At 36.0% G+C, this 23948-nt stretch overlaps 1 protein-coding gene across 1 annotated transcript in view; it reads left to right on the plus strand.

The window, feature by feature from the left end:
• Window positions 1-4760: 4760 nt before the first annotated feature.
• col28a2a (collagen, type XXVIII, alpha 2a) overlaps window positions 4761-23948 on the plus strand; it is a 39961-nt gene continuing 20773 nt past the window's right edge. The window contains exons 1-12 of the mRNA XM_081368619.1: window positions 4761-4885; window positions 6300-6455; window positions 10952-11526; window positions 13073-13093; window positions 13207-13266; window positions 16258-16311; window positions 16533-16577; window positions 17305-17331; window positions 17428-17472; window positions 17583-17627; window positions 19208-19261; window positions 22375-22443. Coding sequence (XP_081224745.1) covers window positions 6311-6455; window positions 10952-11526; window positions 13073-13093; window positions 13207-13266; window positions 16258-16311; window positions 16533-16577; window positions 17305-17331; window positions 17428-17472; window positions 17583-17627; window positions 19208-19261; window positions 22375-22443 — 1140 coding nt within the window. The 5' untranslated portion in view covers window positions 4761-4885; window positions 6300-6310. The remainder of the gene's footprint in view (window positions 4886-6299; window positions 6456-10951; window positions 11527-13072; window positions 13094-13206; window positions 13267-16257; window positions 16312-16532; window positions 16578-17304; window positions 17332-17427; window positions 17473-17582; window positions 17628-19207; window positions 19262-22374; window positions 22444-23948) is intronic.

The raw sequence follows: 23948 nt of genomic DNA on the forward strand, positions 1-23948 counted from the left end.
GTTCATGTTATCTTAGGTCCATTAAATAATTTTACAGAAACTACCTTTGATTTCAATATTGTAGCATATTAGTAAAATGCTGAAATTAACATTAACAAAGATTAATAAGTGCTTTAGCTATTTATCATTGTTAGTTCATGTTAACTAATGTAGTTAACAAATGAAACCTTATTTTACAGTGTTACAACTCTCAACTCAATCCGTCATTGTCGCCACATAATAACTACCTTTAACTGTTGAAGCCACTACTATTTCCAAATTTCCAACTTGTAATTATGAGCTTGACAAAGATGTGATGGTTTTTACTAGTCGGAAACTCATAATTACAGTAATTCTGACTATGGATGCAGCAGAAATACACAAATTGGGTAAAAACAAGGAATGTACAAATAATCATTCCAGGACGGGGAAAAAAAGAATAAACCAACAAAGTCATACTTAAGTCATACTTAAGTCAAAGTCATACTTGAGCATAATCAAAATGAGCAAAATGACAGACCTATAATGGAGCTTGAATTGCACACTGAAACATGATGACGCCGGACCAATGACTGCCTGAACTTGCATCCCTGGAAAACTCCCACCACAACTGTCTTCTGGCTCCGCCCACACCTGAAGCCACGCCCCCAGCCGCAGCACTTTCACCAAGACACTCACCTGACCAAACGTCAATCAGTTCATTCCGTCTACAGCTGGAATTTCTAACAATGGAAAGAGCAGTGCCGTTGCTGAGCGCCGCTGCATGCCTTTACATGATTCTGTCATTCTTCAGAGAGAAATGCAAAATTTGTGGTTGAGCTGCACCATTAGGATTGTCTTGATACTTTTAGTTGTAGAGAATCATATTTATTTGAGAAACCTCATCACATGTTCACTCATGCACAGTGGAATCATTTTGTGAGACGTTTTAAAGAAACAGATTTTATTGTTCAGATGTTGCAAGTCTCGGGTAATGTACCTCGAAGAAATACAAATAGACAGAAATGAGTCGAAAGCTGACAACAGAGTATAGCTCTTGCTGTAGTACAGTATCAGATCATTTGGTCTTGAAAGAACTTGGTGAGAAATATTTTAGTTCATATTGACTTTCCGATGGAGATATTTGTGTCTTTGCAAATCTGAACACGGGTTAAAGGGTTAGTTCACCCAAAAATGAAAATTCTGTCAGTAATCACTCACCGTCATGTTGTTCCAACCCCGTAAGAAACTTCGAAATACAAATTAAGATATTTTTGATGAAATCTGAGAGCTGTCTCACTCCTTCATAGGCTGCTAGGTAATTTCATTCTGTCGGCACAGAAAAGTTAGTAAAGACATCATTAAAAAAGTCCAAGTGACTACAGTGGCTCAACCTTAAGTTTATTAAGTGACGAGAATACTTTTTGTGTGCAAAAAAAACAAAAATAACGACTTTATTCAACTATTAATTTTCTTCTGTGTGGACCTCTGAGTGAGTTCATGAGAGCAACTGAGAAGATGATGCAGATGGGTCTCGATGTCGTGTTTAAAATGGTTCTAAAGTGTGCGTTTCCTGGATGTCCGAATCATAAAAAAACGTAGAAAACGTAAAAGTGCCTTACCAATGCCGCAGAATGAATGGCTTAAGTTACCTTTCAAATGATCGTGAGCGTCATCTTCTCAGTTCTCGCGCATGCGTCTCGTGAACTCACGTCAGAGGTCCACACAGAAGAAAATGAATAGTTGAATAAAGTCGTTTTTTTGTTTTGTTGTTTGCGCAAAAAAGTATTCTCGTCGCTTGATAAACTTAAGGTTGAGCCACTGTAGTCACTTGGACTATTTTTAACGATGTCTTTACTAACTTTTCTTAATCAAAACTTTTCTTAAGATATCAAAAATATCTTAATTTGTGTTCCTAAGATGAACAAAAGTCTTACGGGGTTGGAACAACATGAGGGAGAGTAATTACTGACAGAATTCTCATTTTTAGGTGAACTAACCCTTTAAGATCTCTGAAAATCGTATCTTATGTGTTTATTTCGTCAGTAAAATAACAGGCGAAAATATTCGTCAACGAAGGTTTGACAACAATAGGTGAGACGAAAAATGCATATTGTGACTTTAAATAAAACATTTTGGCCTTGTTTCACAGACAGGGCTTAGATTAAGTCAGAATTAGACCTTAGTTCAATTAGGATATTAAAATTTCTTAATAAAATCTTAATAAGATATCTCAGTGCAAGTTACTTTCAGTTAAAACAGCTCAAACATGTATTTTATTAGATTAAGCCAGAATTAGCAAAATCTGGGATGAATATGATTATTTCAAATAATCAAAATGGATACTCAACAATGTATTACAATAGTGTAGGCTATATTCATTATAATGTTGCTTCAGTTTGTGTTAAATGGTGATGAATGTAATATATAAAGCGTATGAATATTTAATTTAATTTTGCATGTTTTCATCAACTTATATGTTATTTCCATTGGCTAAAATGAATGAATATGGCATGATTTAACTGATATTTCCATCAAAAAATAAATAAAATAAACAGCCTAAAGGGGAACTTGTGAGAAGAAAGAAACTTCACTTAGTTTAATCTCTTTGCAGCTGAGATATTAAACAGATTTCAGTTGTGATTTCACTTCTATACACTCACATTTTTGTATCATAATCCTTATTGAGAGGGTTAAGTGTGTGGTTTCTGAGACAAAGCATTCCAGAGTGTCAGTCGTGCTCTGAGTGTTCATAGCCTGCGGAGTTAGAAACCGAAACCGCAGAGCCTCGGCTTCTTCCACAGTCTGCCTCGGACATGCAAACACTTGTACCATACTTGCACTTGGGTCACAGGTCACATACGCTCACACCCGGGTCAGAAATGAACAGGGACTTGAGGGTGAAAAGTCCAACAAAAGTGATAAAATGCCCCAGATATACTGTGAAGACAATCCTCTTTTTCTCTGACTCAAATTATTGCTCTGTTAGGCTTACTTTATTAGAACATATATTGTTTGGGGTCAGTATGACTTATTGTTTGGGGTCTGTTTTTCTTTTGAAAGAAATTGGTTGCACTTTATTTTACAGTACATGTACTTACCCACAAAAGTACTGGTAATGTGAGGTGATTACATGGGTTAAGGTTAGGTTTGGCAGTAAGTTTAAAGTTACCTTGTTATAACCCAGTTACCTTACATTACCAGTTCTTTTGTGGGTAAGTACATTAAAAGTGCGCATACTGTAAAATAAAGTGCAAGTTAAATGAATACTTTCATCCAGCGAGGACACATTAAATTGATCAAAAGTGACAGAACATTTCTATTTTAAATGAATGCTGTTCTTTCCATTCATTAAATAATCCTGAAATAAAAATGCATGACGATTTTTCCACAAAAATGTTAAGCAGCACGACTGTTTTCAACCTTGATAATAATAAGAAATGCTTCTTGAGCAGCAAATCATCATATTAGAATGATTTCAGAAGGATCATGTGACACTGAAGACTGGAGTAATGATAATGATATAAATTACAATTTAACATTTTCATATAGAAAATAGTTATTTTAAATTATAATAATATTTCACAGTATTATTATCAAACAAATGCAGTCTTGGTGAGCATAAGAGTCGTATCGACCCCAATTTTTTAAACGTTAAAATATATACCAGATTATTTCAGAACACGTTGTCGTCGTATATTAGTCTGGTGCAACATCATGATGACCAGGACGGTCATCAGGGTGTTATAATAGTCATAAACAAAGCTCGTAAAGAAAAGACTATCCGAGGTCAGGCCCCTCTGATCGCCATGACAGCCACCGGAGCATCCCGGGGAATGCCTGAAGAAAGACTAAAAACTTGTAAAACTAACTCCACCCATATTCCCCTTTGTTTGCCTCATCTCATATATCTTAAGTCTGTCATGTAGCATAAAACCCCATACAGGAGTACCGTACTAAGTCACGAATAGTTTTCAGACCATTTAAAGGGATAGTTCACCCAAAAATGAAAATTCTGTCATCATTTACTCACCCTCAAGTTGTTTCAAACCTGTATGAGTTTCTTTGTTCTGTTGAACACAAAAGAAGATATTTTGAAGAATGGTAACTAAACAGTTTACGGTAGCCATTAACTTCCATAGCATTATTTTTTTTTTCCAACTATGGAAGTCAACGGGGTCCGTCAACTGTCTGGTTACCGAAAGTCTTCAAAATATTTTCCTTTGTGTTCAACAGAACAAAGAAACTCATACCGGTTTGATGGTGAGTAACTGATGACAGAATTTTCATTTTGAAGTGAACTAATCCTTTAAGGCAATAGTTCTGCAAGTATTTGTACATATTCATGTCTTTTAAAATTCGTATGATGTTATCTTTTGCCCCGGTCAAAAAAAGCACCATAAAATCATAAAAATAATCCATATGATTTGTACTTGTTCCAAGTGTTCTAAAAGTTTTTTGTTTGCAGATCAGTGTTCTGCAATTCTAATTTTGTGTTCCATAGAAAAAAAAAAAAACAGCATTTGGGATTGGATGAGTAAATAACAATAGAGGATCAATTCTGCCTTTAATGATCTGAATATATGTGGAATTTTGAAAAAATAAATAATAATAATTGGAAAGCATGAGATGCATCATCTACTTATTGTAGTACACTTTAAAGCTCACAAAAAAAGTGTATTAAAAGTGCAGTCTAGATGCAATTCTATTAAAGAGTTTGGTGGGCTCTCCTCCCCTTCAAAGTGGGAGTGACAGTCCCAGACGCAGCCCGAGGAACCTTTCTACTTCTGTTCACTCAGGCAGAACTGCTCTTCACTCCAGAGTCTTCTTCACACACACACATACGCACACACACACACGTGTCACCTGAGGAACGCTGAGCTGCACACCTGGGCTGTGCTTGTGGCAAGAGGCTTTGCTGCCAAAGGTGAGTCACTGCCATATATTCATTGAATGATTGCAAATTGTGGTTAACTTTTCAACATCTAATAAAAATATGAACGTTTCTTTTATTGCCGTCTTTGAGCTTTGCATTATTAAAGTCTCTCTGGAAGGTAATATTGTACAGTGCATGTCAAGCAGGTTCGTATGTAAGAATATCAATAGAGATTTCATTTGCCCTTGGAAATTGTTTGTGTATTGATTTATGCTTGAGAAGAGAAATGTTTGAGAAGTTAAATATTTACAGAGAAAATAAGAAAAGGTATTTTGCATAAAGAAAATTAGACCTTTTTTGTAATTTCCATAAAGGGTTTTATAATGTATTAAGTACAAAAAAAAGTCACTGTAAAATTAGGCAGTGCAAGAAAGACTTCTATGATCTGTTGATCTATAAATACTGTACTATGTAGTCAGTGCTGGGTAGATTACTTATAAATTGTAGTCGGTTACTGATTCCAAATTACATGAAAAATACATTTAAGGTAATATAATCAGACTACTTTTTGATTACTTTTGACCTAACTTGTTTATAACATTGATTTGAATAGAATAATCTTGTACCATATTGATATAGAAATAAAAAGAGAAAGAAAATATATTCAATTCTTTGTTATCAACAACATGAAGTGCATTAAATACATTACGTCAGAGTTTCCCAGACTGGGGTTCATGATGGAACTGGGTTCAGATTCAGATTCATTCTGGAAATTTGTTTTCACAGACTGTACCAGGAGCAACATTCAACACGCATTATATGCGCATACTCCACAGAATACACATATTTTGTACACATAAATAGACATATTGCAAAAAATTGACATTAAATAAATTAAGAGTTCCTGAGTTTAATGAAAATCTAATAATTAAATAATTAAAATTTAAAATAGCATTTAAATATATATATATATATATTTAAATATGTATTTGTTTTCCTGCATGCCATATGACCATTTACCGACATCAGAGAACTGTGAACTTAATTTTATTATTTGCCTTACTTAAGAACTTAAAATCTACAGGGTTACTTCAAGAAAATATATCAGGTCAAAGAGGTTCAACTGATAAACAAGTAGGGTAATCTCTGCATTGCATGTAAATATGAAATGATGTGAATTTGTACATTTTCATGTGTTTGAAAGACAAAGGCCTTCCAGAAACAGTAAAACATGGTTAAATAATTCACTAAGTGATAATTCAAATAATAATGTACAGTATGTGTTCGTCAGGAGTTGATATGCACACTATTGTGCATTGTGGTAATAAGAAATTCAGGTGGAAAGTGGAAACTGTCCTATCATAATGCAGTAACATATAACGCTGTATTCTCTTCATGCTAACTTACATTCTTATTTCTATGTTTTTGACAAGTTTATAATTATATATTATTATTATTTTTGCAGGAGTGGCAGTCATGGCTCACACATTGAGCTGGTCCCTGTTGTGCTTTTGTTTGCTGAGCGTCTGGGCTCAGGACTTCTATGAGGAAAGAACCGGGCCAACAAGAGTCAAGACCGGAGGACAGACGGCGGGCAAACTGCAGAAACATGATGGTCAATGTGAGGCGTCTATGTTAGTGTGTTGTGTGACAGTATGCAATGCTGATCCGTGAGCAGCTTTTTTTATTCATTTTTGCTTTTTAGCATGCATGACAAGATAGATTACTGAATACACTGACTCTCATCTACAGCTATTTTTGGAGGACAAAATTAATTAATATATTGTCTATTGTAGAGTTTTTGGTTTTAAAAACCCGCCTTTTTTTTAACCCTTCGCACAACTTTCATGATGAAATCAAGTTCCGCCCTACATTTATTAATCCTAATTCACTCGGAAAAATACAGTATGTCACTTAAGGGCTTTTCACACTGCACTTTACCCTGGGATATCATCGTTCTAAACCCCACTTTTAACCCCGGGTAAAGGAACATTTTGCTAACACCGTAAATTTGAAAATAAGTACGTTAACCCAAGGTTTAGGAATGTACGGTGTCAAACATCACCTTACCCAGTATACCCAGGATTAATGTTTAAAGGAACACGCCGAATTTTTGGGACTTTAGCTTATTCACCATATCCCCCAGAGTTAGATAAGTCCATACATCCCCTTCTCATCTCCGTGCGTGCCGTAACTCTGTCTGATGCACCCACCGCTAGCCTAGCTTAGCACAAAGACTGGAGGTAAACGGCTCCAGCTAGCATACCGCTCCCAATAAGTGACAAAATAACGCCGCCCATGTAGCAGTGCTTCGCCTTCTGAAAATATAGTTCCCAGTATGTATACGGTTAGAAGATGGCTGTGTCTCATGTGACCTTGTTATTTGTACACGCTGTGACTATACAAATCACAACATGTAAATATGATAAAGTTGGCGTTCTTTTGTCACTTATTGGGAGCAGTATGCTAGCTGGAGCCATTTACCTCCAGTCTTTGTGCTAAGCTAGGCTAGCGGTGGGTGCGTCAGACAGAGTTACGGCACACACTGAGATGATAAGGGTATGTATGGACTTATCTAACTCTGGGGGATACAGTGAATAAGCTAAAGTCCCAAAAAGTCGGCATGTTTCTTTTAACTTCGGGTAAATTATGAGCAGAGTGAAAAGTGAAGCAAGATAACCCAGGATTGCGTTTACCTGGATTTTAAAATGATCCAGGGTTAAACACTTTTTTGGATGGTCTCCTTTAAACATTCTGTTGACTAAATTGTAAGTAACGTTGCAGTTATGTCAAGTAACTTTCATTAGAGTATTAGTAGACTGTCTGCTTAGTATCTGCTAACTTTTTATTTTCATGGTTCCCCAACAGACTTTCTACTGACTATAAGTAACTTAAGTCAACTTATTCTAACCCTACCAATCTACTAATATTCAACTAACACTCTAATTAGAGTTGACATGTGCAATGTATAGTCAACATAATGTGTAAAAAGGACCATCATAATAAAGTGTAACAACTATTACAAGTGTGAAAAGCCATAAACTGGTACAGTGTAAAACGATGTGGTGGTAGAATGTTATGGTTAGGTGCTAAGCAACCAACAGCCAATCACGCGCCTCAAATTTCCGTGCTTTGGACACTCACGGAAACATTGTGCGTTCAGCGTTTGAGAAGAAAATGTAAAATGGTGACAGAAAACGTGACAATGAAGACAGACTTACATTTATAGATAAAGGATAAAATTATACAATATAATATGAGGATGCGCAATGCTAGGGCCTTTATGTAAGCATACAGCGTGTGACATTGACACCGTAAATATGTAATTAAAGACGTTAACCCAGGGTTTAGGAATGTTAAATAACAAGACGTTAATATTAAGTATGTAACTTACATTTAAGACACATATTGTCTGTTTTTGATCCTTCAAGGGAAATAGTTCCAAACAAAGCCACATCAGAACCGTTGCGTTTCAATCCTGAAAGAATCAACGTTTCAGATTTGAATGAATGATTCAATGACTCACTCATTAAGACTTCTTACTATGTATAAGCGTTATGAACTCATGGGTCACCATCAGTGCATCTCATGCAGTCTAAGACACATAAAGCTGGATTTACGCTTTAAAACATGCAATGTCATGTTAAGACATACTAGACATACTACAGCAGCACATCTAAAGACCATCTTTCTTAGAGGATGTCTGGTCGTAGTGATTTCAGAGGCCTCAGGCATTATCCATCACAGTTTCCTAACATATACATGATTTATCATTCATATCCGCAAAAGAACTGGTAGGCATGTCTTGTCACCGGTAACATGAAGACTGATGAGCTGCTGTGCTGAAAGTAAGATCAGATGACAGACTGCATTGCTTAGTGAGTCCAAATAGGATTATTAGAAGATTATTGGTGTTTTTTAAAACAATATTGACAATATCTAACAATTTAGTGACAGAGTTAGTTCTGAAATAGTTATGTAACATCAAAAAAGTGTAGATGAATTTCATCCTCTGTGCAAAAAGCCAGATAGATTGCAGGGTTGAGCACTATCCAGAATTTAATATTCCACTTTTTTTTTTTTTTTTACTTTTTTGTTGTCAGTATTTATATATATCAGGTATTTCCAGAAATATATGTATGTATGTGTGTATGTGTATATATATACACACATATACTATATTTCTGGAAATACCTGATGATGTGCATATGATTTTTTTTCTTGTTCTCTGAGCCTGAGTTCTCTGAACTTTTTGAAAGATAACTTTATAAAATACACATGTAGGGCTGTGCCGGTAAACTTGACAACCGCACCACCGCGGTTGTAAAGCGCCACCGCGGTGGCTGAGTAGTACCGGCGGTGTTTTGCCTAAAAAAAATTTTTGTATATGAATGCTGTTTTACATTAATATTATGACACACAAAGCTTTGTTTACAAAAGAAATAATAGGTTTAGCAATTAAATGTTATATCGCAGCCATGTAAAAGTTTGAATTCATGACGAATGAGAGAGTTGTAGCCTACGTGAGCCCATAAACTTAAGCTTTGTCGGCTTTAAATTCTGGTTTGCGATCTGGTCACCCGATTATTAGCGAATTTAAAAATATTCCATTAGTTATTCCTTATAGAAAGCTTGAATTATCTACTTTTAAACAAAACAATTCAAAACGAAAATAAACCAACTAGCATTATGTTTTCCATATAAGTGTGCATTTCTCATCGTCAACTTCATCTTTGCAGCTCGACACTGACACACACACACGCACACAAAACACTTTATTAATAAACAATTCAAATGTCTCCTTGCTATATTTGACACGTACATAATCATTACTTTTGCCGGTTCTTTGTGACAGCTGTTATGTGCGTTATTTGCAGCACTGCGTCACCCTCCGGTTACATGAACGCGTCACCACTGCATCAGCACCAGAACATGGAGATTTTATTTTAGAGAATGATCGCACAACAGACATTAGAACATTAGATATTCTATAATTAAATCAACTAATCGAATATTCAAAAATCGTGACTCATCCCTGCATGGAATCTCTTTTTTCTTTTCCCATATCTTCACTCGCGTCTCACCCAAAGACGCCTTAAACGTTTCTTCCTTTGTTCGCTTTTAGGTCGATTATTTTCGTATTCTTTACTGTGTTAAAGTAGAAAAACGCTGTAGGACAGATAGCCAACATTTTTACTTGTAAGTCAAATTATTTTTAACACAGTTTGTGCTTGTTAGACATATGATAATTGGTAAGGCGCGTCAAGTTCATTTTGTAAAGCGCGTTTCACACGCGCGGGTGATTTTAGTTTTGCTTTCTCTGGCAGCGCGCAAACAGCTTAAATGCCTTGCCCTTGTGGAAGATAAAATTCGCTCTTCATACCTTTTACAAGTAGAAAACATGAGGATATCAGAAACGAGATCGATGGTCGTGTCCCACATCCCTCTCAAAGCGCAGAGCGGTAGGCTTTATCACGCGCCTTTGTGTGGAAAGTTTTTTTTTTTGTTTTTGTTTTTTTAATAGATTCAACTTTATTATATTATGTAAGTTACCAGTATTTACTGATATTTATTTCAATGCTTTTCAGGCTTTAGTGTGTTGTTTCTTTTTTTTTTTTTTTTAACCCCCCCCCCCCCCCCCCCAACCACCGCAACACCGCCGGTATTTGGGTCCATTACTACCGCGGTGGTAAAAAACTGCCACCGTCACAGCCCTATGTATAATTTGTGTATTTTATAAAGTTATCTGAAAAAATGTGTTGGATGTTTTGTTGTGCTATATGGATACAATTTATTTGGTCAATATCTGCGTTAATTGATGATGATGATGATGATATTAAACTAAGTTCAGAGAAATATGTTAAATCATATTCTACATATCAGGAAATAAATAGGCATAATTAGTGAAAAATTACTGATGTATTTATTTATGTTTTGTCACAAAACATATATGGTGGACTAATGAATTTCCTTTGCTCTGTGAGTGTTGGATTTCAACTATTTTAACTCATTTCAATCAAAATAAAAGGAAACTGATTCTTAAATTCAGAATTTACCCAACTGTATAATAGATTATCTAATCTTTCCTTAACACATTATCTCTCGCTGTGACGTCAGCTATCCTGGATGAGGACTGCAGTCTGGAGCTGGGCTTTCTGCTGGACAGCTCTGAGACGGCCAAGGACAACCACCAGCAAGAGAAGAAGTTCACCATGGACATTATAGAAGGCCTCCAGAGCATCCGCTTGGATACAGGCCGCAAACTCAGCTGGAGAGCGGCCCTGCTTCAGTACAGCAGCCACGTCATCATCGAGCAGACCTTCAAACAGTGGAGAGGCTCGGAGAACTTCAAGAGCAGAATCGCACCGATGGCCTACATCGGCCACGGCACTTACACCACCTACGCCATCACCAACATGACCAAGATATTTGTGGAAGAATCGAGTCCACAAAGCATCAAGATTGCCCTGCTGCTGACCGATGGCTTCTTTCATCCCAGAAACCCTGATATCTTCTCTGCTATGGCTGATGCAAAGAACCAGGGCGTGAAGGCCTTCACAATTGGCATCACTCACACTGCCAATGAGCCTGCCAACACAGCAAACCTGAGACTTCTGGCGAGTACGCCAGCCTCCAAATTCCTGTATAATCTGCAGGACCCGAACGTCATGGAAAAAGTCATTATTCAGATTGTAAGTATGGTGTCCCACAAGCACTCTGTGTTCTGTCCTCACACAGTGTGTCATAGGCGGGGCACACACAGAACTCCCTCAAATCTGGTCAAATTCGTTCCTGCAACTTGAGTGTTTGTGTACTAGTCATTATTTTGGCCGATTTGATTATGCTTTCAGCTACCAGTAAGAGTACTTTGAGCTTTGGCATTCTACAGTAAAAGTCTACATAGTTACAGTTCTATGTAAAAAGTCTGCAGATTCTTTTCTGGGCTTGTTCAAGGGTAAAAAATAAAATAAAAAAGCTACAAACACTTCTCCTACTGGGATTTCTACATAGAGCTCCTTTTACACGGTTGGGTAACCATTCAGATTTCCTGATTTGATGCGATTTCAATTCACAAGCTCTCATTTTGATTTGATTCGGGAATAATTTGTGCATATTTTAGTTTCACTGTCCATTGGTATAGTACAAAAACATTAAATATCACACAGCCATATTCAATAAAGGCCTTATTACTATTAAATTCAATCACTGAAAGTGATTGTAACTCGATATTGAAAGATTGGGTGTGCGACTTATAAGAGTTATTTGTTGTGCTGTGTTTTTGACTCACTAAAAAGAATCAGTTTATAAGAGTCATTTTCTTCGTTCGTGTTCACTCGAATCAAACTTCTAATTTAATTACTGTAGGAATTTGAATTTGCCCAAATGTTTCTGTTAGTTTAATATTGCTTTATCAGTTGCTCTTTTATTAGTATTATTATTATAACATTTCATCACTGAAAACGGCTGAATGCCACAACAATGCATTAAACGCTGACATAGAGTGAACTGTTAATGTCACGATTTTCGTTATCGTGCTTAATTTTATTTTACATCAACGATTGACGTCTTTAGCGTCAGTAATATGTGCTTGTGAAATACTGTGACTATCATCCTGCTAAACTTAACCCAGCTTTACTGGTTTGCTGGTCTTAGCTGGTCACCTGGTTTCCGCAGGTCGGTCTGGTTGGCTGGTTTTAGGGGGGGGACTTGTCAGCTGGTCAGGCTGGGAAACTGTTAAACCAGTTTTAACCAGATAAGACCAGCTAGCCACATCTGGCCTGTATTTGACAAGTATTTGAACGTACAGAAGAGAAAATAATTACATTCTGCTAATGTTTTAGGATCCCTGGCACACCTAACTATTAGCCTTTCTACACTTCATTTACTATAATTAGAGTAAACACGTCCCGTAGTGGCTTTTCTATACATCTGGGACTGGGTTTATACAATCCATAAATCTTTGTTATACTGATAAGCACTTACGGCAGGTTTCATTTTTCTCATTTGAGCAGAAACACATTGATATAATTCCAGTGTAAAGCAGGACTCAACATGTTAAATGATAGTGTTTCCTTTAATCTCTGGGGAGATTTATGAACGTATGGCCAGATGTTCATAATGTTAACCCAAACCTCACAAAATGAATCCTTGCCATATAGCAACAATTATGACTGCAGCTTTTATATACCAGTTATAGTTTGTACAGAATCAAATTTTCTTGTTGTTCCCTCTACATAGGCTCAGCTGGCAAATGATGGGGTAAGTAGATCATATTTAATATAGATAATATTTAATGTAAAGCATCACTGCCTTACTGAAACACAAACAAATGAAACCTGCTTTTCCATTTACACTCTTTTCTCTATATTTAGTGTCCTCTGTCCCAGAAGTGTGCTTGTGAGAAAGGCGAGAGAGGACCCGCTGGCCCAGCGGTAAGTATTTTCACTCTAATCTTCCTTCAACATGGGACCATATTTCCAGGAAAGCCCACGGGCACATTTTTCTCCTCTTTTTTCGATTCGAGGTGCGGATTTCTTTGAGGATTGTCAACAGTGGGAAGAGACAGGCACGGTTCTGACATCTTGGATAACTACTTTGTTTAGTAAAAGTCAGGATAATTATCTTTGTCAGGACCCTTCAGCACTACCTTAGGGAAAACACGAAGATTCTGAAAAAAGTGTTTTTCATGTTTAGCCCGTTGAAAGTGAAGAGAATGTAATTACATGTTATGACTGAAAACCGTGACTTTCAAACACTTAAGGGTCCAAAATTAACATGTTGCCACACCTGCCAATGATGGGTGAAAATAGTCATGGTGACATTTATATTTTTTGTCCTTATAACTGCAGTTATTTAGCATTTTTGGATAAAATCAGATCAAAAGCACAGGAAAAAAAGTCGGCTCCAAAATGTGAAAATTTAATAACAGACTCACACACAGGTGTTAACGTTTCAAGCGTGTAGGCGTAGGGTCTGACGAAGAGCCTACGCGCTTGAAACGTTACCACCCGTGTGTGAGTCTGTTATTAAATTTTCACATTTTGGAGCCATGGTGTGCCGACTTTTTTTCCTTTTTTTTTGGATTTTTTGATAAAAAATGCACTGATCGACTGGCCAGAGACCAGAATCAGCCGATTTTTGACATGCTCGGCCCAGACCGGTGACCGGCCAGTCAGTCTCACGTCTTTTCGATTCCGAGCCGGTCCATTTTGTTCCCAGCGGCACAGGCAATAACATCAGCTGCGCGTTCTCACTCTCTTCTCTCCGACGGCCAAGTGACAATAGTTAAATAGTGCTTGTATTGCGCATAATTTACTAATTCCCGAAGGTTTATTATAATTGGCGCGCACAAAAAGCCGCCTCTCAAACAGCTTGTGTGCCAAAATGAGTGGCTTACTGCGATTAAGCGATTAAATACACACAAAATTATGTCAAAATGCCTATCTTGGTGAGTATTCAGTTAAAAACTGTAAATAGTTGAGAAAGATAACGCATGTTGTGCAACTTGTGTTGTGTGCTTAAACTCTTAAAGTGACAGCAGCCTAACATTCCTGCTGCCATCTGTCATGTTAATCAAAGAACAAAAGACAAAGAAAATCACTCTCTGCTCTTGACTGAATAACTTTTGTAACGTTGTAAGCTTTAATCTGTATTTAATTTTTACAATGAAGACTACGGTGTTGTTTTACATCATTTCTATAGTATTTTTTCTTTCCTGAATACTGACCTTCTGTTAGACCCACCTGAAAAACTTAAAGCCGTGTTTATTTCATATCTCTCTTTATACATTGCAATTATTTGTACTGTCGTTTGCAATTTGTTTATTTGTTCTTATTCTATCACTGACAAGAAATCTGCAATAGGTGAGATTTAAAGTCAAAGTTACTGAGTTTGATTCAGTCCAAGTGTTTCTGGTCAAAATAAAATAGATGCACTGAACAAGTTCAGATTGCTCTTTTTATTGCTCTTTTAACACGGCTTAAACTGTAGTGTGTAGAAGGGCGGATCACGTTAGAGTCGGTTATTCAGCGGCAGGCGCCTAACCATCATTATCCAGGTGTTTTACCTTTCAGGGATTCCTCACATTCTCATGGATATAAATGACAGGCCTCGGTAATTGCTCTCATTAGTTTAACATTCTCTGGCCTGCACTTTTGCTGTGACCGAAGCAGTCGATCAGGTGCTGACCAGGTGCTGAGTCAAACTCAGTAAACTCAATAAACTCAAACTCAAGACTGAGAAGTTCAATTCAATTAATGAATCGTTTCAATTGAACAATTCATCTAAATGGTTCAGAAAGCAATTCACTAGAGACTATTTTCACTATTTCACTATTTTACACCCTGTTTTTTAATTGAAATAACACTGCCATAAATTGCTAATAGGAGATTTTGTCAGATTTGGTAAACTTTTGGCAACAAGTATAAACAGATACTTGCTAGACTAAACATAAACAAGTGTTGTTATTGTCAACTAAGACTACAAATATAGTTTTTTATTAATTGAAATAAAGCTGAAATAAGATATTAGATAAATATTAGATGAAAAACCTGAACTTAAAACAAAATTTTTGAACTAAAACTGAAATAAAAAAATTTTTTAAGCTAAACAAAGATACAAAAAGAAAAACATTCAAAGAATGACAAAATGTAAAAAACAAAAAGAATGACAAAAGCACATAAAAAAGTCATTAAACCTTAAAATGAAAACTGAAAATATAAAAATAAAAGCTAATTCAAAATATTAATAAATACCATAATATTATATAAATAATAAAATAACAATAGCTATTTTCCCATCCAAAACTGCGTATTTTAACTTATGCGGAAAATTGGAATATCGAATATTTGTGAATAAAGCACCGTTTCATTCCATTCCTGGAAAATTGGCGCAAGATATCTGTAATAAAAGTGGAAGGGGAAGCCACTCTTTCTTCCTACATCATAAACGCAATAAACTCATGTCATGTTCTCTTGCGTTCGAATGCTGGTGTTTGGGAATGCAATCATGTGAGACACTTCTGGAAGGGAATTAAACCAAATTATTTTGATTTCAGACTTTGGCTCAGGCCTTTCAGAGTGATCAAACCAACATTTAAAATGCAATGCAATCAAGGGATTTATTAAGTAAATGTGTTTCCATTGTAGTTTTAATGCGTCTGCTTTCTTATTAGATAAAAATATGTATCCACCTCAACTGAGTGCATAACATTTTATGCACATTTAGAATTTATGCGCATCTTGGAGTTTAAATCCAGTTTTTTTAATGCGATATTCCCAAATGCGGATAAAAATAGGTGGATGGAAACATAGTGACATATAAAATCAAGGCCGCTCCACTAAGCATCAGATATATGAGGTCATTCACTTTTTCACTCGAATAGAACTAAAACAGCTGCTCACTTTCTCCCGTTTCCCCGGCAGGGAAAGAAGGGTCGCCCAGGAGAGGACGGAACCCCTGGGGCTAAAGGTCATAAGGTCAGCATTTCTATCATTCTCTCTGGCGTATGCTTGCTTATGTTGATGTGCATGGGAAATGTGATGAGGAAGCTGATGGCTATTTATATAGTTGTGCATTTGTCTCTTAATATTTCTATTAAGATTTCATATACACATTTTCTCAGATTCAGCAGAACAGGAATCAAGAATGACAGGCTAACTCTAACTCTTTCTAAAAAACACTTTTGTGCCGTTGTTAGGGTGATGCTGGTTTGAGTGGACTTCCTGGTCGTGAGGGTACAGAGGTGAGTGGCTGATGCTGGGACAAACTATCCGCAAAATCACGACCGAAAAAAAAAAAATCTAAACTTCTGTCTGGTGGTGTGATCATCGACAAAAAAAGTTACCAAATTTTAAATGATCAAACATTATTATTGAATACACTATATCCTAATTATTCAAAGAAAAAGCATTTAAAAAGGTTAAAATATTTTATACAAATATATATTTTTAATTTTTCCATTTGAATTATTATTTAGAAAAGGTGAATCATGTAAAAAAAAAAAAGGTAAAAAGTCAATATTTTGAAAAGCACTTATTGACCATGAGGGTTACACTAATACACTTAGGGGTCCACTGTGATGTCATTTCCTGTTTTTTTTTTGTTTTCTTGTCATGTGACAGCTAAATGGTTTCCTTTATTTTTTATTGCATCATGCTGACTTTTATTTGGTAGACATAATATTGTCAATATTTTATATTGGTTTATATGTATATATTTAAAACAAAACTGCTTCACTGTTACATTAATAAAATATTATTTCAAACTACTTTTTTTTTTTACAATACATTTTACATTTCAGAAATTGAAAAGTGTAGTCAAGCCATTCTAATTATGAACTGCATTTTTTATAATAATTTTAAATGACTTAATATATCCAGACAATATATGACATCACCAATCAATGTGCAAGATGCGAATAAGGGTATTTAAAAATTCCATATATTAATATCTTTCTGTTTTGCTCGCAGGGGAAACCAGGCTACAAAGGAGAGCAGGTACTGAAGCCCCACACCAAATCATAATTCATTTCTGTTAAAGCGCACAATCACGTGAGATTGTCATGACTCTGATCATCTCTTGACTGTGCACAGGGTGAAAGAGGAGAATGTGGAACCCCAGGAATCAAAGGAGACCGGGTACATAAACCTTCAGACGTTACAGCATTCTGCATGTTCCTTGAATATGTGACGAACACAATAATATATGTTTCAAATGCTTAATTAGGTGATATTGTACCATCTGATAGGGTCCTGAAGGTCCAGTTGGCACACAAGGGTCCAGAGGTCTGCAGGTATGCGAGTATACATTTATTTAAAACTTATCTCAAACAAAAAATGTCACACCTGTCTGTATATTTACATGTATATGTATGTCAAAAATGTACAGTTTTTGTTTTCTTTTAAAGCCATTTCAAAGTTTAAGGCCTTTTACTTTTAAAATTGTTGTCTCAGCTAACAGTAATTGTTCTCAGAACGTTCTGGCAAGGTTCTCTCAAAGTTACGAGCAAACGTTGTTTCAGTAACATTAATAGAACTTTCGTTCAATGTTATATTGTTCTCAAAACGTCAGGACAAAAACATTTATCCTGTACATCATTCAGGGAACGCTTTATCTGAAACATTATCTAACATGTTTTAAATGTTGCTGCTCGTTTCAGAATGTTTAGAGAACATTCAAAAGTAACGTTTCCCATAATGGGTTGTAGAATGATCAAATGGAATGTTCCCCTAAAATGAAAATTCTATCATTAATTACTCAACCTCGTGTCGTTCCAAACCCGTAAGACGTGCGTTTCATTCATCTTCGAAACACAAATGAAGATATTTTTGATGAAATCGGGAGAGATTTCTGTCGCTCCATTGACTTTGACGCTTCAAAAAGTTCATAAGAAGATCGTAAAACTAATCCATATGAGTTGAGCGGTTTAGTCCAAATTTTCTGAAGAGACTCGATTGCTTTATATGATGAAAAGAGTTAATTTAGGCTTTTATTCACATAAACATTCATCAACTCACACATATTTAAGGGCTAATTTTTAAATTAAAATTTCATTTCATTTCATTCTCGAGCGTCAAGCAGGTTCGGTTGAGCTTCTGTTTATGTTTGCTGTTCAATGTTTATATGTGAATAAAAGCTTTATATTCATCATATAAAGTGATCGAGTCTCTTCAGAAAATTTGGGCTAAATCGCTCATTTCTTATGGATTAGTTTTACGATCTCTTTATTAACTTTCTGAAGCGTCAGAGTGGTAGTTGCATAGCTGTCAATGGAGGGACAGAAATCTCTCAGATTTCATTAAAAAGATCTTCATTTGTGTTCTGAAGATGAACGAAAGTCTTACGAGTTTGGAACGAGGGTGAGTAATTAATGACAGAATTTTCATTTTTGGATGAACTAATAACCCTTTAACGTTTCCATAACCAAAAAAAAAAAAAAGTGACATTTGAACATTCTGAGAACATTCAGACATAATGTTTTCGGAACTTAATGGGAACGTTAGCACTTTTGTTGGCTGAGGTAGCACTATGGTTGATTGACAGGCGAGTAGGCGGTCCTTCACTGCTGACTGAATATGCAAATGATCAATAACAGAACGTTTGGAAGCCTGTTTACACCTGTATTTAGCTTTGATCACCTGAGACCGATGTTTGTACCATTCCTTTCTTTCAAACTAAATCTGAGAACTTATTTCAGAGGAGGTAAATGTTCAAACACATCTTGAATTTCACCCAACATATGATTAAAAAATCAAAACTTGTATTTTACTGCACTGTAAAGCAGCATAATGCTTAGGTGTCTACAGATAATGCTACACATCCCTAGAGACATCACACAAATGTTCATGCCACTGTTTCATGTTTCCCCTGCAGGGTTTACCAGGACCACAGGGTGACATCGGACCAGAGGGCCCACAGGGCAAGAAGGTCTGTGCCTTATAATCACAAACCATTATCCTAAAAAAGTCAGCTCATCACGTTCACCAAGCACACCTGGAAAAGTCTCACTGTTTCCCATGTTAGCGTGCATGAGAAAACACACGCGTTGGAGGCTTGTTTGTTTGATACGTGGATACTGTTCGTTGCTCAGACTCGCTCTCCCAGTTTAAAACTAGATTAAAGACGCATCTCTTCAGCCAGGCATTCATATAATACTTTTAATCCTACAGTTAAATCCGACCTCTAGTTCATAAACGCCAGAGGAGAACTGGCCCCCGACTGAGCCTGGGTTCTCCCAAGGTTTTTTTTTTCTCCATTAGGTCACCTGATGGAGTTTTTCGGTTCCTTGCCACTGTTGCCTTTGGCTTGCTCAGTTGGGGATATTTGGGGATATTTAATTAAATTAATCAATCAACGATACTATTGATCAGCATTACCGAACGTAGACGTTCCACTAGAAACAAACATTGATGTATTGTTCTAATTTATTACTGTGAAGCTGCTTTGATACAACCTGTGTTGTGAAAAGCGCTATATAAATAAACTTGACTTGACTTGACTTGACTTGATACATCCATTAGTTCAAATCCATATGCCACAGTGAAAGAGAAATATTGATGCATTCTCAGTTGTTTACTTCACGTCTTTAGAAGGAATTATCATTCGTGTCCATTTTCGACTAAATGATGCACTCTGAGGGGAACAGGTGCAGAATAGAGACAAAGGAGTCTCAAATAAGGCTTTCACTCTTTGTGTTTCTAGGCCAGTGTCGTGTATTTTTATGTACAAAAATGTGTGCATCCCTTTACAATGCATTTGAAATTGTCTTAATTTCTCATCATGATTTTAAAGGAATAGTTCACCCAAAAATGATTTTCTTTCATAATTTACTTTTCAATACATTTTGATCTGTTTACATACAGAAAGCTATTTTCTGTATAAAAAGCTAGCACAGTTTCAGGAGTCTTGGCATCGTGACCCTTTAATGGTGTGTGTGAGTGAGTGAGTGTTCTTGTATATATGGTTTTTGAGGACACAAATGTGTATAATGACATAGGTATTACAATGTAAACATGGTTTATGAGGACATTTCCTGTGTGCTCATGAACCAAATGGCTTAAAAAAAATGCAGAAAGTTTTCTGTGATGGGTAGGTTTAGGAGTTGGGTTATAGTGTAATGGGATAGAATATACAGTTTTTACAGTAGCAAAACCATTACCGTAAACCACATATACAAGTAGTGTGTGTGTGCGCGCATGCGTGCGTGTCATTGATTCCTTTGTCATTGATTCCAATAAAAAAAAAAAAACATACTGATTTAGAACAACATGAGTGTGAATAAATTATAGCATTTCATGTTAGGTGAACTAATCCTTTATTTCTGGCATTTGGACAATCTCCCAAGTGTCTTCTTTCAAGAGACAATGGTTTCATCTGCAGTGCAAAGGGTCCATGTACTGCAGCCATTTTAGTTTGAGTATGTGTCTTGCGCTTGTGCTCAAAAATAGGGTCGAAGATGAACGTGTTTTGGCACGTTTTGGATTTCCTTTAATAGATGCCTGTAGTGAAACCTGCTGCTCTGCCAGTAGTTTTCCCCTTGTTTAATTTAACTGCAGGAAGCATTCAGAGGTTTACACAGCTCTGCAGATGTCAGGGATCCTTCTTTACACATGCACAGGTTCACTAAACTAGTGTCAAAGACTGTCTGACTGATATGAACCACACTTTGTTTTGTTTTTAGAGGCAGATTCATCTTAAAATAGAATAGATGATACCACAATAAAAGACAGTCATTATTATTTGAATATTAATAATAAACCCTTACTACCAAGGTTAAACGTCAACCAATTAGATTGTAACTTGCTAGAAAGTGCTTGTCAGGATTCAGGGTGGTCTGCGATTATTGTCAAGGTCGCTAATAACAGTAGAAATGTGCATGATGGAAAAATGCTGTGCAAAGTATAAATGTGTTCTCTTCATGCACAGACACGCAGATGACGTGAACAAAGAGCATTTCCAGCATATAGAAATGCAGCACAGCGAAGAGAAAACTGTAAATGTCATGAGCAGATCATTTAACTGACTATTTGTTTGGATTGGATTTGACTTTTTTTGACAGCAACTATATTGAAAATGATGCTTAAAATAAGCCGATAATGCACAAACAGATTGAACAATACCTTAAATATGGACAGGAATAGTAAAGAATCTAACGTTTCTGGTTCAGACTCTAATCCGTCTTTATAATTATTATTAGGTTTTTTTTGGTATTTTTGAGGTTTGAGGTGATGCAAAAATGCAAAAGCCTCTGAGTGCCATCTGAAATTTTCTTCTAGAATGATCATTTTTATCAAGCTTGTATATTTAAGTTCAGTAATTTCACTTTAATGGCAATAAAAATTACCTATGAATTTTCATTAAAGTGAAATTACTGAACTTAAATATACGAGCTTGACAAAAATGATCATTCTAGAAGAAAATTTCAGATGGCAATTAGAGGCTTTTGCACACATATATATATATATATATATATATATATATATATATATATATATATATACTTTTTTGTGGTAGTATTAGTATGAGTTTGACTATCATCATTTTCATGTTCTGACTGAAGGTTATGTAAAAGGGATGTTCTTGGTTCAATTTAACTTCAGCTCTATTGACAGAATCTGTGGCCTGCTGTCGATTTCCACAGAAAATAAATTCATCCTGTTGACAGTCATGTGCTTTCAATGGAAGTGGATCCATTGTAAGTGGATTTCTGTCAGCGAGATTTTAAGTTATGTTTGTAAAAACTGAGGGACGAGTTTAAATTATTTTCCGTGATAATCAACAGCATGACACGGATACTGTCCTTACAGCTTAAGTTAAACTGAACACAGAACATTCCTTCAATGTTTCTCTGAGATGACAACTTGAATTTAAACTTAAACCTGAATTTATATAATACTTAATACCTGATAAAGGTTCTCCTAAGAAACTCTTATGTCTTTTTGGATATAGATTTAACACAATGAAAAATTTCTTCCATACATAATAATGAATGTGATATAATGACTTAGATATTTGTTGTTTTTGTTTGTAATTAATCACAGGGTGAGCGTGGCCCTGCTGGCCCACCTGGAATACAGGGCGACATTGGAATAGGACTTCCTGGAACAAAGGTCAGTCGCATTTATCTTTTATAATTAAATACACTTTAATTCTCCAAAATCACCACAAACAATCAGCTTTTAACACCTAAGCTGATTTACTGGTCTCTCAGCCTTGAAAACTTTGGGTCGCTTTTCAGTTCACTTTTCCTAAAAGCATCATTAGCCAACTATGGTTGCAAGTTCTGTTGAATTGTGTTGGTAATGACAGAACTGGAGACCATATTTGGCTTTGGGAAACGCACCCCTGATAAACCACAATAATACCAGTTTAGACCAGCTAACAATCTCAGGATGGATGTTTTTTTTTTTCCTTTTCCTTCCCTTTCCATGGTTAATGAGCCACCTAACCAGTTTAGGTGGCTCATTAACCATGGAAAGGAAAGGAAAAGAAAAAAAAAACATCAATTACAGACTTTAATTTAACCCTAATTTAAAAAACATCAGCTACAGACTTTAATTTAACCATATAAAGCCTTCTGTATCATATTATTATATTAAAATTAGAATGATCAAAACTTTACTGAAAAGCCTGTTGCACACAGTCTATGCCTTTTGTCGTCTGATTGATAGTTTAGTAGCAAGTAAAAGATCTTTTAGTATAATTGTAAAAATGTCTCCATTAATGTCTTATTTTTAAAAAGTAAACGTAAGAAAGGCTTATTGAAATATTTCAAGATGAACATTTACTGCATACAGCTTTTTTTTTTAAACATGTTAAAATGTGAGTATCAAATATGATCCATGAGGCCTTTGAATCATAATTGTTTTTCGCTGCATTATATGACGTTATAAGAGACTTTAAACCGAGGTCCTGACTCTCTGTGGTCATTAAAAATCCCAGGATGTCTTTCGAAAGAGTAGGGGTGAAACCCCGGCATCCTGGCCAAATTTGCCCAGTGGCCTCTGTCCATCATGGCCTCCTAATCCTCCCCATATATACTGATTGGCTTCATCACTGTCTCCTCTCCACCAGTAAGCTGGTGTGTGGTGGGCGTTCTGGCGCAATATGGCTGCCGTCGCATCATCCAGGTGGATGCTGCACATTGGTGGTGGTTGAGGAGATTCCCCCCTTCTATGTAAAGCGCTTTGAGTGTCGAGAAAAGCGCTATATAAATGTAATGAATTATTATTATTATTATTATATGTTTTGCCCTTCAAAATTAAAGCCAGAGCTTTGAGAATATTATCCTAAGTCATATTAATTGGGTGATATAGAGTCACAACTGACATTTATATGCATTTTATGTAACTAGTCTGAATCAGAATCAGAATTTCATCTTAATTTTTTGTCCAAAACAACAACTGCACCAAATTGCATATTTTTTCTCAGTTTGGGCCTCTGAATAAAACATTTTTTTTTTCAACAACAACAAAAAAGAAGAATAATTTGGGATTTGTTGGATTTGGTTTACAATAACCATCAATTCAGTATCAACATATAACCCACGGTTACAGACGATTTAACACAAATAGCAGCTCCATATTCTCACTATATCATATTATATGAGCCATAA

The sequence above is a fragment of the Scardinius erythrophthalmus genome (genome assembly GCF_964197995.2).
Source record: "Scardinius erythrophthalmus genome assembly, chromosome: 6".
In the NCBI taxonomy this organism is placed as follows: Eukaryota; Metazoa; Chordata; class Actinopteri; order Cypriniformes; family Leuciscidae; genus Scardinius; species Scardinius erythrophthalmus.